Raw genomic sequence first — 18069 nt, 5'->3', positions numbered from 1 at the left:
CAGGGAAGGAGCAGAGCTTTCCGGGCTGGTGCAGAGGTCCTGAGGTAGGTGTGTGCCATGCACCTTCCAGAGCAGCAGGGGCAGGTGGTGCTCAAGCAGGGCAAGCCAGGCACATGAGAAGGGAAGGCTGCGAGGGGCCTGCTGTACGCAGGGCCTCGAAGGCCACCCGAGGACGTGGGCTTTGACTCCAAGGGATGACGGGAACATTGGAAGGGCTTTTTTGTTCTGTTTTGTTTTTTGGCTGTGCCGTGCGGGTTGTGGGATCTCAGTTCCCTGGCCAGGGATTGAACCTGGGCCGCGGCAGGGAAAGCCTGGGATCCTAACCACTAGGCCACCAGGGAACTCACCATGGAAGGGTTTTGAGCTGAGAAGAGACAGTTCTAAAAGCACCGATCTGGCTGCTGTGTTGAGAATAGATGGTAGGAGGGCAGGGAATGAAGCAGGTAGGAAACTGAATAATCCAGGCGAAAAATCATGAAACTTGGAGCAGAATGGTAGCAGCGGAAGTTGGTGAGAAGTAGCCAATCTCTGGATATATTTTGAAGGTAGAGCCGATGGCATTTGCTTGATGACTGGGGAATGTGAGAACAAGAGGCATAAAGGATAATCTGAGGTTGGGGCCTGCGCCCCGGGGAGGACGGGAATCCGGCTCCAGGAGGGTTCAGAGGAAGAAGGTAGGAGTTTAGTTTGGGACGTGTCACGTCTGAGGGTAAAAATATTGAGAATGCAGTTGAACATATGGGTACAGAATTCAGAAAGGAGTCTCACCTAAAAATGTAAATTGGTGAGTTTTCAGTATAAAAATGGTATCTAAAGCCGTGAAACTGAATGAGCATATTTGGGAAAGTCTTGGTCCAGATGGACTAAAACAGCTACAAGATAATGAAATGCATCTGGCCTGGAACACTCTAATTAAAGAGAGAGTCCTGGTCATACAGACCATCACTTATTTATCCCAGACACTTGAAAAAGGTATCATATATGTATATTTTTTTTCTTTATACACCTTTATTTTGTACACATTTATAAATGTTGTGTGTTACAACAAGCCTGACTTACTCTTCCCATTTAAAAAATAAACCATAAATAATATAAAGGAATCATGGTCTTTTTCTCCTTTATAAATCCTACCCATGAGTCTTTTTGTTTTTAATAAATTGTTTTGGAGTATAGTTGATTTACAATGTTGTGTTAGTTTCAGGTATACAGCAAAGTGATTCAGTTATACATATATCCATTCTTTTTCAGACTTTTTTCTTATATAGGTTATAACAATACTGAATAGAGTTCCCTGTGCTATACAGTAGGTCCTCGTTGGTTATCTATTTTATACATAGTAGTGTATGTGTGTTAATCCCAAACTCCTAGTTTATCTGTCCCCCATACTGTTACCCCTTTGATAATCATAACTTTGTTTTCTATGTCTGTGCGTCTATTTCCATTTTGTAAATAAGTTCATTTGTATCATTATTTTTAGCTTCCACATATAAGTGATACTATGTGCTATTTGTCTTTCTCTATCTGACTTGACTTCACTGAGTATGATAGTCTCTAGGTCCATCCATGTTGCTGCAAATGGCATTATTTAATTCTTTTTTTATGGCCAAGTAATATTCCATTGTACATATATACCACATCTTCTTTATGCATTCCTCTGTTGATGGACATTTAGGTGGCTTCCATGTCTTGGCTATTATAAATGGTGCTGCTGTGAACACTGGAGTGCGTGTATTTTTTTTTGTTTTTAAATTTTTATTTTATATTGGAGTATAGTTGATTTACAATGTTGTGTTAGTTGCAAGTGTGCAGCAAAGTGATTCATTTATACATATACATGTATCCATTCTTTTTCAGATTCTTTTCCCATGTATAGGTTATTACAGAATATTGAGTAGAGTTCCCTGTGCTGTACAGTAGATCCTTGTTGATTATCTATTTATATATATGGTAGTGTATATATGTTAATTCCAAACTCCTAATTTATCCCTCCCTGCCACCTTTCCCCTTTGGTAACCATAAGTTTGTTTTCTATGTCTGTGAGTCTGTTTCTGTTTTGTAAATAAGTTCATTTGTATCATTTTTTTAGATTCCACATATAAGTGGTATCATATGATTTTCGTCTTTGGCTTATTTCACTTAGTATGATAATCTCTGGGTCCATCCATGTTGCTGCAAATGGCATTATTTCATTCTTTTTTATGGCTGAGTAATATTCCATTGTATATATGCACCACATCTTCTTTATCCATTCATCTGTTGATAGACATTTAGGTTTTTTTCATGTCCTGGCTATTGTAAATAGTGCTGCAGTGAACATTGGGGTGCATCTGTCTTTTCTAATTACAGTTTTCTCCAGATATATGCCCAGGAGTTGGATTGCTGGATCATATGGCAACTCTATTTTTAGATTTTTAAGGAACCTCCATACTGTTCTCCATAGTGGCTGTATCAATTTACATTCCCACCAACAGTGCAAGAGGGTTCCCTCTTCTCCACACTCTCTCCAGCATTTATTGTTTGTAGGCTTTTTGATGATGGCCATTCTGCCTGGTGTAAGGTGGTACCTCACTGTAGTTTTGATTTACATTTCTCTGATAATTAGTGAAGTTGAGCATCTTCTCACGTGCTTTTTGGCCATCTGTATGTCTTCTTTGGAGAAGTGTCTGTTTAGATCTTCTGCCCATTTTTTGATTGAGTTGTTTGTGTTTTTGACAGAGCTGCATGAGCTGTTTGTATATTTTGGAGATTAATCCCCTGTCGGTCGCTTTGTTTGCAAATATTTTCTCCCATTTTGTGGGTCATCTTTTCGATTTGTTGATGGTTTCCTTTGCTGTGCAAAAGCTTTGAAGTTTAATTAGGTCCCATTTGTTTATTTTTATTTTCATTACTGTAGGAGGTGGGTCCACAGATATTGCTGTGATTTATATCAAACAGTGTTCTGCCTTTGTTTTCCTCTAGGAGTTTTATAGTGTCTGGCCTTACATTTAGGTCTTTGATCCATTTTGAGTTTATTTTTGTGTATGGTGTTAGAGAATGTTCTAATTCCGTTCTTTTACATGTAGCTGTCCAGTTTTCCCAGCACCACTATTGAAGAGACTGTGTTTTCTCCATAGTATATTCTTGCCTCCTTTGTCATAGATTAATTTTCCATAGGTGTGGGGTTTATTTCTGGGCTTTCTATCCTCTTCCATTGATCTATGAGTCTGTTTTTGTGCCAGTACCATACTGTTTTGATGACTGTAGCTTTGTATCGTGTTCTGAAGTCTGGGTGTCTGATTGATTCCTCCAGCTCCATTTTTCTTTCTCAAGATTTCTTCTGCTATTCGGGGTCATTTGTGTCTCCATACAAATTTTGGTGTCAGGGTGATGGTGGCCTCATAGAATGAATTTGGGAGTGTTTCTTCCTCTGCAGTTTTTTGGAAGAGTTTCAGAAGGGTAGGTGTTAACTCTCCTGTAAACGTTTGATAAGGTTCACCAGTGAAGCCATCTGATCCTGGACTTTTGTTTGTTGGAAGATTTTTAATCACAGTTTTAATTTCAGTACTTGTGATTGGTCTGTTCATATTTTCTATTTCTTCCTGGTTCAGTCTTGGGAAATTGTACCTTTCTAAGAATTTGTCCATTTCTTCTAGGTTGTCCATTTTATTGGCATATATGTGTTCATAGTAGTCTCTTATGACTCTTTGTATTTCTGTGGTGTCCATTGTAACTTTTCCTTTTTCATTTTATTAACTTGAGCCCTCTCCCTCTTTTTCTTTTTTTTTTTCGGTATGCGGGCCTCTCACTGCTCTGGCCTCTCCCGTTGCAGAGCACAGCCTCCGGACGCGCAGGCTCAGCGGCCATGGCTCACGGGCCCAGCCGCTCCGCGGCATGTGGGATCTTCCCAGACCGGGGCACGAACCCGTGTCCCCTGCATCGGCAGGCGGACTCTCAACCGCTGCGCCACCAGGGAAGCCCCTCCCTCTTTTTCTTGATGAGTCTGGCTAAAGGGTTATCAATTTTATCTTTTCCAAGAACCAGCTTTTAGTTTCATTGATCTTTTCTATTGTTTTCTTCATCTCTGTTTCATTTATTTCTGCTCTGATCTTTATGGTTTCTTTCCTTCTGTTAATTTTGGGTTTTGTTTGTTCTTTCTCCAGTTGCTCTAGGTGTAAAGTTAGTTGTTAATTTGAGATGTTTCTTGTTTCCTGAGGTAAGATTGTATTGCTGTAAACTTCCCCCTTAAAACTGCTTTTGCTGCATCCCGTAGGTTATGGATCGTTGTGTTTTCATTGTCATTTGTCTCCAGATAGCTTTTGATTTCCTCTTTGATTTCTTCTGTGACCCATTGATGTTTTAGTAACATATTGTTTAGCTTCCCTGTGTTTGTGTTTCTTACAGTTTTTTCCCAGTAATTGATTTCTAATCTCATAGCGTTGTTGTCGGAAAACATGCTTGATATGATTTCAACTTTCTTAAATTTACTGAGGCTTGATTTGTGGCCCAGGATATGATCTATCCTGGAGAATGTTCCATGTGCACTTGAGAAGAATGTGTATTCTGCTGCTTTTGGATAGAATGTTCTATATATATGTGAATTAAGTTCATCTGGTCTGATGTGTCATTTAAGGCCTGTGTTTATTGATTTTCTTTCTGGATGATCTGTCTGTTGATGAATGTGGGGTGTTAAAGTCCCCCACTATTATTGTGTTATTGTCAGTTTCTCCTTTTATGGCTGTTAGTATTTGCCTTATATATTGAGTTGCTCCTATGTTGGATGCATATATATTTACAGTTGTTATATCTTCTTCTTGGACTGATCCCTTGATCATTATGTAGTGTCCTTCTTTGTCTCTTGTAACAGTCTTTATTTTAAAGCCTATTTTGTCTGTTACGACAAAAGTAGCAAAAAGTATTGCTACTCCAGCTTTCTTTTGATTTCCATTTACATGGAATACCTTTTTTCCATCCTCTCACTTTCAGTCTGTATATGTCCTTAGATCTGAGGTGGTTCTCTTGTAGACAGCATATATATCAGTTTTGTTTTTGTATCCATTCAGCCAGTCTGTGTCTTTTGGTTGGAGTGTTTAATCCATTTACATTTAAGGTAATTATCGATAATGTGTTCTTATTGCCATTTTTGTTAATTGTTTTGGATTTGTTTTTGTAGGTCTTTTTTCTTCCCTTCCTCTTTTGTTCTCTTGTGATTTGATGGCTATCTTTTGTGTTGTGTTTGGATTGGTTTTTCTTTTTTGGTGTGTCTATTGTAGATTTTTGATTTGTGGTTCCTGTGAGGTTCTGATACAGCAGTTTATGTATATACAAGGTTGTTTTAAGTTGCTGGTCTCTTAATTTCCAGTACATTTCCAATGTCCTGCATTTCTACTCTCCTCTCCTCATATCATATTTGTGTGTGGATAATTTCCTACCATTTACTTGAAGTTTGCCTATGCCCGTGAGATTTTCCATTTGTAATTTTCTTATTTCTACTTGTAGCCTTTTCTTTTCTGTCTAGAGAATTTCCTTTAGCATTTGTTGTAAAGCTGGTCTGGTGGTGCTGAATTCTCTTAGCCTTTGCTTGTCTCTGAAGCTTTTGATTTCTCCGTCAAATCTGAATGTTGTATCTGAATGAGGGCATTGCTGGGTAAAGTATTCTTGTAGTAGGTTTTTCCCTTTCATCACTTTAAATATATTGTGCCTCTCCCTTCTGACTTGCAGAGTTTCTGCTGAAAAATCTGCTGATAACCTTATGGGGATTCCTTTTTATGTTATTTGTTCCTTTTAATATTTTTACTTTGTCTTTAATTTTTGTCAGTTTGATTAATGTGTGTCTTGGCATGTTCCTCCTTGGGTTAATCTTGTATGGGACTCTCAGCGCTTCCTGGACTTGAGTGAGTGTTTCCTTTCTCACGTCAGGGAATTTTTGGCTATAATCTCTTCAAATATTTTCTCAGGCCCTTTCCCTCTCTCTTCTCCTTCTCAGACCCCTATAATGTGAACGTTGGTTCATTTAATGTTGTCCCAGAGGTCTCTGAAATTGTCCTAATTTCCTTTCATTCTTTTTTCTTTATTCTGTTCTGTGGCAGTGATTTCTACCACTGTCTTCCAGCTCACTTATTTGTTCTTCTGCCTCATTTTTTCTGTTATTGATTCCTTCTAGTGTAGTTTTCATTGCAGTTATTGTATTGTTCATCTCTGTTTGTCCTTTAAATCTTCTAGCTCTTTGTTAAACATTTCTTCTGGTCTTCTTGGTCTGTGCCTCCGTTCTTTTTCCGAGATCTTGGATCATCTCTACTATTGTTACTGTAAATTCTTTCTCAGGTAGATTGCCTGTCTCCACTTCACTTAGTTTTTCTTTTTGGTTCTTATCTTGTTCCTTCTTCTGGAACATATTTCTCTGCTGTCTCATTTTGTCTGACTGTATGTGTTTGTGTCTCTGTTTCTCAGGCTGCAGGACTGTGGCTCCTCTCGCTCCTGGTGTCTGCCCCCTGGTGGATGAGGTTGGTCCTGGGGCTTGTGCAGGCTTCCTGGGGGGAGGTGCCTGCCCACTGGTGGGTGCAGCTGGGTCTCGTCCCTCTGGTGGGCAGGTTCATGTCAAGTGGTGTGTTTAGATGTGGCTGTGAGCTCAGTATGGCTTTAGGCAGCCTGTTTGCTGATGGTTGGGGCTGTGTTCCTGTCCCACTGGTTGTATGGTCTGAGGTGTTCTAGCACTGGAGCCTATAGGTTGTTGGGTAGGCCTCGGTCTTGGTGCCAAAATGGTGACCTCCTGGAGAACTCAGGCCAATCAGTATTCCCTGGGACCTCTGCCACCAGTGACCTTGCTCCCATAGTGAGCCACAGTCAACCCATGCCTCCCCAGGAGACCCTCCAAAACCCACAGGTAGGTCTAGCCCAGGTGTGTACGGAGTCACTGCTTTGCGCTGGGTCCCAGTGCATGTGAAATCTTGTGTGCACCTTCCAAGACTGGAGTCTTTGTTTCCCCTCGTCCTATGGAGGTCCTGCACTTAAGCCCTGCTGGTCTTCAAAGCCAAATGCTCTGGAGGTTCCTCCTCTTGTGCCAGACCCTCAGGCTGGGGAGCCTGACCAGGGGCCCAGAACTTTAACTCTTGTGGGAGAACCTTGCGCTGTAATTATTTTCCATTTTGTGGGTTGCCCACCCGGCGGATATGGGATTTGCTTATATTGTGAAAGTGTCCCTCCTACTGTCTTGTTGTGGCTTCTTCTTCGTCTGTGGATATATTGTAGCAAACTGTCTTTTTTGGTAGGCTCTGATCTGTTTTTGTTGATGGTGGTCCAGCATTTCGGTGTGATGTTGGTGTTTCTGTGAGAGGAGGTGAGGTCAGGTCCCTCTACTCCGCCATCTCGTCCGGAATCAAGGGCTGCTTTTAGTCTGGATGCTTGCTGCCTCTCTCCTCAGTGTGTGCTGGCCGTTATCCACTTGATACGGGCTGTGCAGGTGCGGTGGCCTGTGCGTACTCCCGGTACGGCTGGGGCAGCCGTTGGCACCCTCTCCCATGTCTCCCAGTGGTGGCAGCGGCCCGTGTGCTCCCGGGGATAGCGGGGGTGGCGACGGGAGCCCGCTCGTGGGTCTCTTAGTGGTGGCAGTGGCCTGTGCCTGCCTCTGGAGCCCGTGATGGCGGTGTCGGCTCGTGCCCGCCCCCAGTGCTTGTGTAGGCTGTGTCCTGCTGCCTTGGAGCGTGTGTAGGGAGACGCTCCTGTGGTTTTCCCACCCCTCCCCCCAACAGTGGTGCCTTGCCGTCTCTCATGGGCCCAGGCTTCTTCTGAGTGCAGCCTCAGCTGCCATTCTCCAGCCTCTTCAAGGTGTCTTCACACACCCAACCCTGGTCCTTTCCCGGGACTGTCTCTGAAGCCCAAGCTTCAGCACCCAGCGCCCCACCTCCCCATACTGGCAGTTGCAGGAAACTTTCCTTCTGCACAGCTCCCTCTCAGGGCCGCAGGTCCAGTCCTGATTCCTTTCTCTCTCTCTTTTTCTTTTTTCTTTTGTCCTGGCTGGTTATATGGAGGTTTTCTGGCCCTTCTAGAAATCTGAGGTCTTCTGCATTTTCATGCAGTAGATGTTCTGTGAGAATCGTTTCACTTATAGATGTATTTCATGTATATATTTGTTTATATACATTATATTTAAAATGTTCACTTGCTCTTGCGATACTCATCATCGATCACACCTGTCTTTAGGCAGTGGAGCTGCTGAAGCCGGGGGGCGTGCTGGTGTATAGCACGTGCACTGTCACCCTAGCAGAGAATGAAGAACAGGTTGCCTGGGCCCTCAAGACATTTCCTCACCTTCAGCTTCAGCGCCAGGTGAGGGCCATTGCCGTTGTCTCTGGGTGATCCGGTAAGTCGTGGAAACTTAAGCATGTTGATAAACACAGAGAGTGATGTGAAGAGACGCGGTGCACAAGGTTTCTCTAATGAGAGCTGTTCCAGACCGCCCTTAGAGGATTTTCACACCCTGACCCAGTGTTTCCAGGCCTTCACTGTCTGCGGTTGTGTTAAAATGCCACAGAGCTCAGGGGTTTTCTGTCACATGTTTACTTGACTTGTGGCTCTTGTTCGTGTTACTCAGAATTTTGTTTCTAAAACCCTTCCTCCACCCCTCGGTCCTATAACTTTTCTGATAGGGCAAATGTTGAGCAGTTTTCTAATATCACACCAAAGCCCAAAGAGGCTTTAATAACTGGGATGTCAGAAGACTAGCCAAGGGGGGAAATGGTTCAGGATTATTGCTTCCTTCTGGATCCTTATATAAGATAGGGGACATTTCAAAAGGTGTCTTGTACTTTATTTTACCTAGCACTGTCTTTCCGTTCTGGTTTTTATTAAAACTATATTTATGACTAGATTTTTTAGCCCATGATGTTTGAGATTAGGTTTAAATCTGTGGTAATGCTCACATTCATTCAGATAAACTGAACATCTAATGTCAGTTGTTCCAGTACAGAATTCTAGTAAGTAATTGGAATATACAGACAGAAGGCAATCTAGAGATGGTTTCTAGACTCAGAAATTAAGATAAGTGCATTGTAGATGAAAAGGAGACTTGAGAATTCACTTGAATTTGATGTGTGTGTATATACATATACACTCAGTATCTACCTAAAAGAGATGGAACTCCCCCCCACACACATGGGTTAATAAACAACAGGTTTTCAGATATAAACCTAAGAACATATATCTTCAGTAACACAAGCATTTGTGAAATGGTGACTTAAGTTAGGCTTATGCATCTTTTGTAGTAGTGGTTTGCACAGATCACTCAGTTCCTTATGATTCTGTATTCCTCTAAACTAATCGAGGCAGCCTTAGTTTTCTCGTCTCTTTTAATATTCTAGTACATTTAAAAACAACAACAAAAAAAGAGAACTTTTATCATCCAATAGGTGTGGGCCAGAGAGAGGCATCTTCAGATGCCCAAGAAACTCCTGTCAGTTTTGGGGAGTCTGACAAATAAAGCTGGGTTTTCATCTCCTGCTGTAACTGATAATAATGTTCCACTTGCTAAGTGCCCACTCTGTGCCAGGCCCGATACCACCCTACTTATTTAAGCCTCAGATCAGAGTATTTCACCTGTTTCATAGATGAGGATGCAGGTAAGGTAAGTTACTTTCCTAAAGTCGCACAGCTAAGCTGTGGCAGAGCTGTGATGTGAATCCCCACGTGCTTCTAAGTGTGGAGCCCAGGTCTCCTGCATGTCGTGGGCCTTGATAAGCATAAGGGCCATCCTAGGGACTCAGTCGTCAAGTGGCTGCATGTTACCACCCTCCCACTTTACTACCCGGAAAAGCAGCATGTCCATTTCACAAAAATAAAAGGTATTTACTCATTTTTCTGTTTCTGGAATTGGTGGTAGTTACAGCTCAGTTTGTCCTTTTACGTAAATGGTACACAGGCAGACTTCCCAACGCGAGGATGTTTGTGTTGATTTGTCTCCCCGAGCAGGACCCACAGGTTGGAGGAGAAGGGATGCTGGGAGCTGGCCTGTCATCTGAGCAACTGAAACGGCTGCAGCGATTCAATCCCTGTGTGGTGCCGTCACAGGACAGTGACACTGGTTCTCTCGGAGACGCCAGGATAGAAGACACGAGTTGGCTCGCAAATAAGGATTGTATAGGCTTTTTCATTGCAAAATTTGTAAAATGCAGAAGCACGTAGGAGAAGGATCCTTAGAAATGAAAGTTCCAAACATTTTCCGTTTTTTTTAAACCAAAAACTGTGGTCAGGCCACGTGATTGATGCCGTGGTTGCTGAGGAAACAGAAAAGGCTGCCGGCTGTTCCACCAGGAATCAAGAGACTGTACTTCACAGAGGAAGTAGCCGGGGGGGTGGAGGGGGGGCACTTGTGTGTCTAAAATACTTTTCCTTTATGGATTTAGCAGAGTATAAAGAAAAGGAGATGCCTGAAGATGTCTGGAACATTTCATTTGGGGTCTTTGTTTTAATTTGTAAAGAATGCAAGTCATTTTTAATGTTAAAATAAGTGGATTTAACAAAAGGAATAAAATTAGTGGTATTTAATTTGGTTATAAAACACGTTTTCCATTATTGAGTTCCTTCAGAATTCAGGGTGTGGGAACTATAACTTATTTATCAAGTGCCAGGAACGTAGCTGGGGATTTCACCTGACTTTTTCTGTTTACTATTTGGTAAGTCAACCCTCTTTCAAATGAATTCTGGACTACTCCCAGTAACAGTCTCCCTTCACTATGTTGATGTTTTTTCTTCTGTCATATTTTAAACTAAAAACTAAAATGAATTTTTTTAAACTCTGTAGATTAAAAATGAGACTATTGCACAATTCGGGTACCTTTTAGCATCTAATGGAATACATACAAGTTCCTAGAGACGTGATTGGTGAGAAAACCACCTTGTGAGAGCTGGGAAGTGGCCAGGCGCTCACAGCTAAGCCTTGGTGTTCTCCCTCTGAACAGAAGCAGCTCCACAGAACACCTTCCCCAGACCAAGCAACTGTGACTAGGTCAAGACGAAACAAGACCACTTCACCATCAGACCTGAAATCCCCCAAACTGCAGAAGTGACCAAACATCACCCATGGCGGCCAATATAAGAGGGCGGCCTTTTTAAGATGAACTGTGTAACTGTAGGCTTGCTTTTCATCCTACCTGCTTTTTAGATAAAATACATTAAAATACCCAGCCATAGTTTAAAAGCTATCTCATGTTGTGTTAAATACATCTATTTTGTTAATTCAAATCACCTCAAAATGCCTGAGCCTCGGACAACTGCCTAATATATTTTTTTCCCTTCATAGGTCTCCATTAGGAACTTCTTGAAACTTCCTTGTATCCCTGAAGAATGCTCATCTCATCTCAGATCAGGTGAGATCCTCAGAGGCCTCTGCTCTGAGGAAGCCTTTCTTGCACACCCTTCTCGGGGGCTGGGTCGGGCGTGTCTCCCTCTACACCCCTCGTGCCTCTGTCTCCTCCTGTCACGGCACTTGACACATCACTCTAGTGTACGAGGCATGCCCTGGACCGCTGCCCCCAGGCTTGGGAACATTCTGGAGGCAGGACTGTGCTTTCTGTACAGCTTCAGAGCAGATCATTGTTACACGCTTATTGAACGAGGGAAAAACCCCATCAGGCTCCCTAAGATTCAGACATGTGAGTGACTTCTTTCCGTCCCTCATTCTGCCTGATAGCCAGTAGATGTCATCTGCCTAAAGAGAAACACTGTTGACCTGTGGTACTTCTGCTTCTAGGGCTTGGCATACTTCCTTGAACTTTCAATATGTTTTTGAAAAATACACAAAATCCATCCTTTCTCATGCTCTCTGCAGAGCCTTAGGTGCTAGGCTGGGATGGAAATGGTAGGGAAGGAGCCTAGTAGCAAATGTGTAAAGTTTTGATTAATACCAATAAATATCAAAATACAAGCAATGCAGGCAAAACAAAAGAAAAATATTTGCATATTGAAAACAGTAAGGACAAATAAAAAATATTGTTAAAATTTGTTTCTTTAACATAGACATTTTTCAGTGGGTTTTTTTCTTTCAAAAAATAAAACAAATTGGAAAATAAAACATTCAATCTTAAGGAACACAGACATATAAGAAAAAATATGATAAAAGGACAAAAATCAGGGAAATGTGGAAGAGAATGAATATATTCTCTTTTAACATATTTAATGTTACCATAGTTGTATCTGTGAAACAGAAGCATTTTAATTCAACAGTGAGTACATTTTACTTCAAAACCGTGTATCACATTTTAAACAGTAAAGTACAAATAGTTAAAAATATAACACGATTCAACAACTGACCCAGAGCCCTCTGATTGCCTGTTTTCACCAACAGCATGACTCTTGACGTGTTAGTAAGATTATCCAGGAGTAGCAGCATTGTGTCACTGAGCAAAGGGCGAGGAACTGAAGATCCATTCTGATGACAAGTTTATTTTAGAAAGGAAAAGTACAGTTCAAAATCGGAGGCAAGAATTGCAGACCATATAGGATGAAGGTGGGAGAAAGTTGGCTTTGCCGTGCTCAGGCCTTCAGAGGCCTTTGACCTGCCGGAAGCTGTCACTTTTCAGGTGTCGTGGGGAGATGACCACAGCCCATCAGTGACGGGCAGCACCCCCCAGGATGATGCGCCCCACACGCGAAGTGCAGGTGAGTATTTAACATACTTTGAGCTGTAAGAATCACTCCTAAAATGGCACTTAATACGACTAATAGTAGACAGTGCAGAAGCCAGCTCTTTATTTGTTTGCTATGAACGAATGACTTTAAACCAGGCTTGTTGAACAGTTCAGTGTAGCTGACAGTTGAAGGTTTAACATGAATGCAGAGCAGACCATGTTAAAATGTGGCATTGTCCCAAAGTACAGAATAACTAAGACATCCTACGTTTAGCAGCACCTTTTTGTAACAGTAACTTAAGTGAGCAGTAGAGAAAGAGCAGAGGAAAGGCTGAAATGGGTGTGACGAGAAAGACACAGAACTATTCAGAACTTTTCCAGCATTTTCTAGGTTACCTACAACAATCATGATTCTACGACTGAGTCTGTTAAGATTAAACCTTTGCTGTGTGAAAAGACTAGAATTTTACATTCCACAAGTCAGTGAATATCCCATTGTCCTTGGGATTATTTCTTCAGTTACATATTTAGTCCACACCGTTTACACATATGCCCACTCTACAGTTTTCACATAAGCGTGCTCTTTTGTCAAATCCTGCAACAGAGATTTTGCGGAATACTCTGATTTGGACTAGTGTGTTTCACAGTAAAGTGAGAAACGAAGAGTCCAGGTCAGAATTTAAAAAATGGAATCCGTTAGCGTGATTCTTTGAAAGGGATTAATGGTAGCAGCAAAGAAGATACATACCAGTTAGACTTCAAGAATTTACACATTCCAAAGCCATGAACTGGGATGAAACTTCGTATAGGAAGGGTCGGGGCTGGCGATCATTGATGTGGTACCGTGATGGACAGCTGACTGGAAGTATTTTATAAAAGTAACTTTAGCTGGAATACGGTTTCCGAATGATGTGAATATTTTACATCAAAAATTTATATATTATGCCTACTGTTCTTATATTCAATAAATAAAGGTATGTCAACAGCACAGAGCTAATTAACAAAGAGATTGAGGGAAATGGTTCCTATATTAGCTGATAAAACACTATATATGTTAACTCATTTTTACAACTCTGAGTTTTCTTTGGGGGAGAGGAATAAGGAGTTAGATGTGAAACAGTTGTACTTATAAAGGTCCAAGATATATTTGGCAAGAACCTGGAATAATCAAAGAAGCGAAACAAAAAATAGCTTAACTTATTTAACAAAATAATAATTTTTAATGTCCAGGTCTGAAGGTAGGCAGTCAAGACAGGCGTTTTCCAGGGACAGACTTCAAGTGCCAGGTACTTGCACGCCTAATACTGTCTGTCTTACCTGTCCAGTCTTAACTGGACAGATGGACACTTAGGAGAGACAGGGAAGGTTTCAGGCTCAGCGTGACCACCACCTCGTGGGCCGCGTTGGGCGGTGTCCCTGACGCAGGGCCACAGCATCTTCTGGCTTCCCCTCAGAGCAGGCGTCCGACGCAGGAAAACCTCAACGTCTCGTTCACTTCAAGTCACCTCCTTTTGCCCTGATTTCTTGCGAAGAGCAGAAGCTTTGGTTATAAGAAGCACTTCGAGGTTGTGACGGACAGTGAAAGTGTCGGAGCGGGGGGAACACAACGGGCACGGCGGGCGAGGCGAGGTGAGGAGATGGGGGGAGTCGGGAGCATCTGTGTAAACGCTTCTCTCTCAGACGAGAGGTCGTCGGACATTTCCAGTGAAACACTCATCACAGTGGCCCGTGTGGCCCCTCTCCAGGAGCCAGCGGGGGGGCAGCTCTCCGGGGCGTCCCCTCTGGCGGCGCGTGCCCCCCTGGCCCCTGACGGCTCGGCGGGCCACAGCGGCGCAGCGAGCCGCGGAGCCAGGCAGGTGGACGCCTCGGCCCTGGGCTGGCCGCCGCTGTCGTCAGCGTGCACGCCCGTCACTGGCTCGTGTGCACGCGGCTCCCAGACTCCAGGGCCGTGACCTGAGACACTGGCTACGCAGGACGTGGCCGTCACAATCAGTGTGAACGGCACGGAGCGGAGCAACCCTTGGAGTTTGGTTATATTTCCCAGAATTTATGGTCACAATGATTAACGTACAGGGATGGAGGAACATTCAGAAATCAAACCTTTTCAAGTCAGGCAGTCACACGTATTTACAGTATGTACAGACTCTCTACTAGAACGGGAATAGGTGTCTAGACGACGTTATTACAAATTTCCTGAAGGTGGGCATTTCTAGTCCCTGTAATTCAGAAAGCAGATCTGCTGGCTTGGCATTAAGACTCTGAAATAGTGCGATCAAACTGATACATATATATATATATATATATATATGTGTGTGTGTGTGTATATATATATATAATAATTATATAATTATCATAAGAAGGTGTTTGCAGAAATAACATTTACAAACTGTCTATACAGTACACAATGCTAGTACATAGAAAATAGATTCTGACTTTGATCCCCTTGGTGTAAGGCAAGACAGTCTGTCCCCAAGTTTAGTCAGCCAGAGGTACAAGCGAGAAACAGTGGTCCACGGATGACTATGCAAATCAGGCGCCTACATATTAAAGGTCGGGAGAACCACGAAGTTCCACTTTTTACGTGGGCCGCTTGATTCTGGCCCGCTGGATACATCAACCACATTTTCGAAAACATCAGCTATGCTGCTTAAAATCCTGATGCCACCTGGATGGCAACAGATGATATTGTTCAAGTGGCAGCGATCCTAGACCGTTTTCAAAGTGCAGTAGACAACCAGAGGACTGCAGCCTTTCCAGGCGAATTTATATAGCACTTACTTACTTACAAAAGGAAAATAAAAAGTATATTAATACTCTATTTCATGCTGTTGCTATCCAAGCAACAGCAGTACAAAATATACAAGACAGATCACATATGATTGCAATGTAGACCCCCCCAAGATTGAGTTGGAGGGCGGTGGTATACAAGACTTACTTAAAAATAAGAAAACCAACGACACAAAAGGGCAAAAGTCACTGGCGGATGTAAACCTCCCTGTTCCAGTCCCCAGCCTCATGCCGTCTCCTGGACACCCCTTCCCCCTCCCTGTCACAGCAGCGATCCTTGGATTTGTGGCGGCTCCACTGTTTGTCGCCCTCGTTGTGGTCCTGCTCTCGATCCGGGTCCCGGGAGCGGTGCCGAGACTCCCTGTGTCTGCGCTCCCCACCCCCGTGGGGTTCCTCTCTGTGGCTGTGATCTCGGTGCGGGGCGCAGTGGTCTGCATGTTCATGGGAATAATCTTCCTTGGGCTCCGCGTATGCGGAGTCACGACTCTCCTGCGTTTCTGAATCCAAGGTCTCCTGCCTGGAGAGGCCGCGGCTGGCCCCGCTGCGATGGCTGTGGTGCTGGGGTTTCTTGACTGGGTCTGGGCAGGGTTCTTCTTCAGCTTGGGAAGCAGAATGGGTGGCGGCCGCGCGATCCGTCCTCGGATCCCCTTGAGACGCCTGGAGGCGAAGGAGCAAACACAGGCCTCAGCCAAGGTCGGGGTCTGGGGAACTGTCGCAAAGGCAAGTGTCTAGTCCCTTTTCACAGTCTCTAAAGTGCTGAAATGAAATCTGACCTCGCTCGGGTGCTTAATGTATTCAGTAACATCCAGTAGCATTTATATTGTATTGGACTTTCTGTTAATTTGTAAGCGCCTAGAACAGCACAGAGTAACTTTACAAATTTTTAAAAAATGAATGAAGGAGGGAGGGCATTCTTTTATATGTTCTCTTGTGGTTCAAATATAGATATACGTCCCTGAGATCTGTCTACACATGGGTGGACACTTAACCACCTCTGCTCGGATACAGGTGGGAAGATTAAAAATTCTTAGGATGTTGGCTTTAAGGGAAAAAATGATAAAATGTCAAATGCTTAAGTGGCACTTACTGTGAGACCAGCAGTGTTATGAGACTGTCACGTATACTGACTGATTAAATACAACAACCCTGTAAGCCAATCTCATGAGAAAAGTCCCATGACAGCCCCACAAGGTAGGGTCGTTAGTATTCCTGAGGCAAAGGGCAGGTAAGGCTTTTATCCAAGATTAAACCCCTGGGAAGGGGTGGAGAGGAGAGGGAATTGAACCCAGGTAGTCTGAGTCCACAGTCTGTGCTGCCAGCCACATAGAAAGTTCCTCTATCCTGGCCCGAACAGAATATGGGGAGAGTGGATTTTACGGTTTATAATACAGTAAGTCCCCTACATACGGACCTTCAGGTTGTGAACTTCCAAAAGATGCAAACATAGCTTCGCATGTCAAATCACTAAGTTAGATCATTTGTCTGGCGTACATTGTCGTGCGTGCATCCTCTACCAGTGGTTGTGCTTTTGCGTTCTTTACCGTATAGGGTACGGTGGTACCGTATCTTTATTTCAAGCTCAGGATGGTCGGAAGCGAGCGTAAAAGCAGTGGTGACCTAGCGGGTACGACTGTCCTTTTTCAAGGGACTGTACTGTAAGGTTAAAAATGTTTTATCTTTTGTTTGTTTCTTCTGTATTATTTGTGTGCAAAGTATAATAAACCTGTCACGGTACAGTACTATATAGCCGATTGTGTTAGTGGGCAGCCTAGGCTAACTGTGCTGGACTTACGAATGCCTTCTCGGAACGGAACTCGTGCGTATATGGGGGACTTACGGTACTTCATAGGATGCTGTTTACACTCCTCCTACAGGCGCACAGCTCACGCTGCAGACACTTAAGGTACTCGGTGTTCTGTCTCATTCTGGACAGGGCTGCCCGACTGGAATGAGCACCGCCCCGGAGCCCTGGACCCCAGTGGCGCGAGCGAAGGAGGGAGCGCTGCTCACCTGTGAGCTGGGGGCCAGAGCGGGGCTGATGGGCAGGGTCGAGGTGGCCAAGGTCCGGCTGAGGAGAGGGCCGGGGCCACTGCTGCAGGGCGGGTGGGCGGCCTTCCAGTAGGCCTCCAGGTAGTCGGCGAGGTGCTCGCAGGCGTCCTCCAGCTGGTTCTCGTCCAGAATCACGTCGAACAGCTCCTGCAGGGGGAGACAGTGCAGACGGCGTGCTTACGGCGCCTTGCCCGTGCTGCCCCCGGGCCTCCCGCACGCCAGGAGCACGAAGGGTGCCCGAGGGCTGCGTGCTGCATCCCTGCCGTGGCGCCGGACTCCTCTCTTCGCGGGGGCTGACCGCCTGCTATGGCCTCACCGCTTCGCTGTGTGAGTGACCAGGAGTGAACAGGTGTGATAACAGTTGCTAGGGGCACCAGAGAAAAGTTGCCCGTAGTGAAAAAAAGGAATTGATCCTATGTTAGGGGCGAGATGTACAAAAGAAAATGAGAATATAAGCCAGAGACTATGAAAAGCTGAACCTTGGAAACGACTGAGGCGAGGTGAGGATGTGAGGAAGCCGAAGCCACTGACTGGATGTGGCCCAGACTTCAGAGTAGTTCAGAGTTCTTACAAGTGTAATGTGCTCCCGGTCATTAGAAGTGGGTCTGAGCCCAGTTCTTAAGGCTTCTGATAACAC

The 18069-nt window shown here is 44.0% G+C and overlaps 2 protein-coding genes across 11 annotated transcripts in view; one reads left to right on the top strand and one right to left on the bottom strand.

Annotated features, from left to right (window-relative positions):
* The window catches only part of NSUN6 (NOP2/Sun RNA methyltransferase 6), a 108166-nt gene that overhangs the window by 68126 nt on the left and 21971 nt on the right, over window positions 1–18069 (top strand). For 6 of the 9 annotated variants that reach the window (XM_060162865.1, XM_060162883.1, XM_060162834.1 and 3 more), the window contains 4 exons: window positions 8176–8301; window positions 9940–11336; window positions 12314–12627; window positions 14051–14225. In XM_060162865.1, the coding sequence (XP_060018848.1) occupies window positions 8176–8301; window positions 9940–10152 (339 nt within the window). In that variant the 3' untranslated portion in view covers window positions 10153–11336; window positions 12314–12627; window positions 14051–14225. Of the gene's footprint in view, window positions 1–8175; window positions 8336–9939; window positions 11337–12313; window positions 12628–14050; window positions 14226–18069 lie in introns of those variants that run through there. The other 3 variants (XM_060162845.1, XM_060162824.1, XM_060162875.1) reach the window with 3 other exon arrangements.
* The window catches only part of CACNB2 (calcium voltage-gated channel auxiliary subunit beta 2), a 399819-nt gene continuing 397185 nt past the window's right edge, over window positions 15436–18069 (bottom strand). For both annotated transcript variants that reach the window (XM_060162984.1, XM_060162992.1), the window contains 2 exons: window positions 17394–17579; window positions 15436–16040 (listed from right to left, as the gene is read on the bottom strand). In XM_060162984.1, coding sequence (XP_060018967.1) covers window positions 15570–16040; window positions 17394–17579 — 657 coding nt within the window. In that variant the 3' untranslated portion in view covers window positions 15436–15569. The remainder of the gene's footprint in view (window positions 16041–17393; window positions 17580–18069) is intronic.

The sequence above is a fragment of the Lagenorhynchus albirostris genome, chromosome 1 (genome assembly GCF_949774975.1).
Source record: "Lagenorhynchus albirostris chromosome 1, mLagAlb1.1, whole genome shotgun sequence".
Taxonomy (NCBI): domain Eukaryota; kingdom Metazoa; phylum Chordata; class Mammalia; order Artiodactyla; family Delphinidae; genus Lagenorhynchus; species Lagenorhynchus albirostris.
The sequence above is the reverse complement of the archived record's forward strand: the minus strand, read 5'-3'. Positions and strand labels throughout refer to the sequence as shown.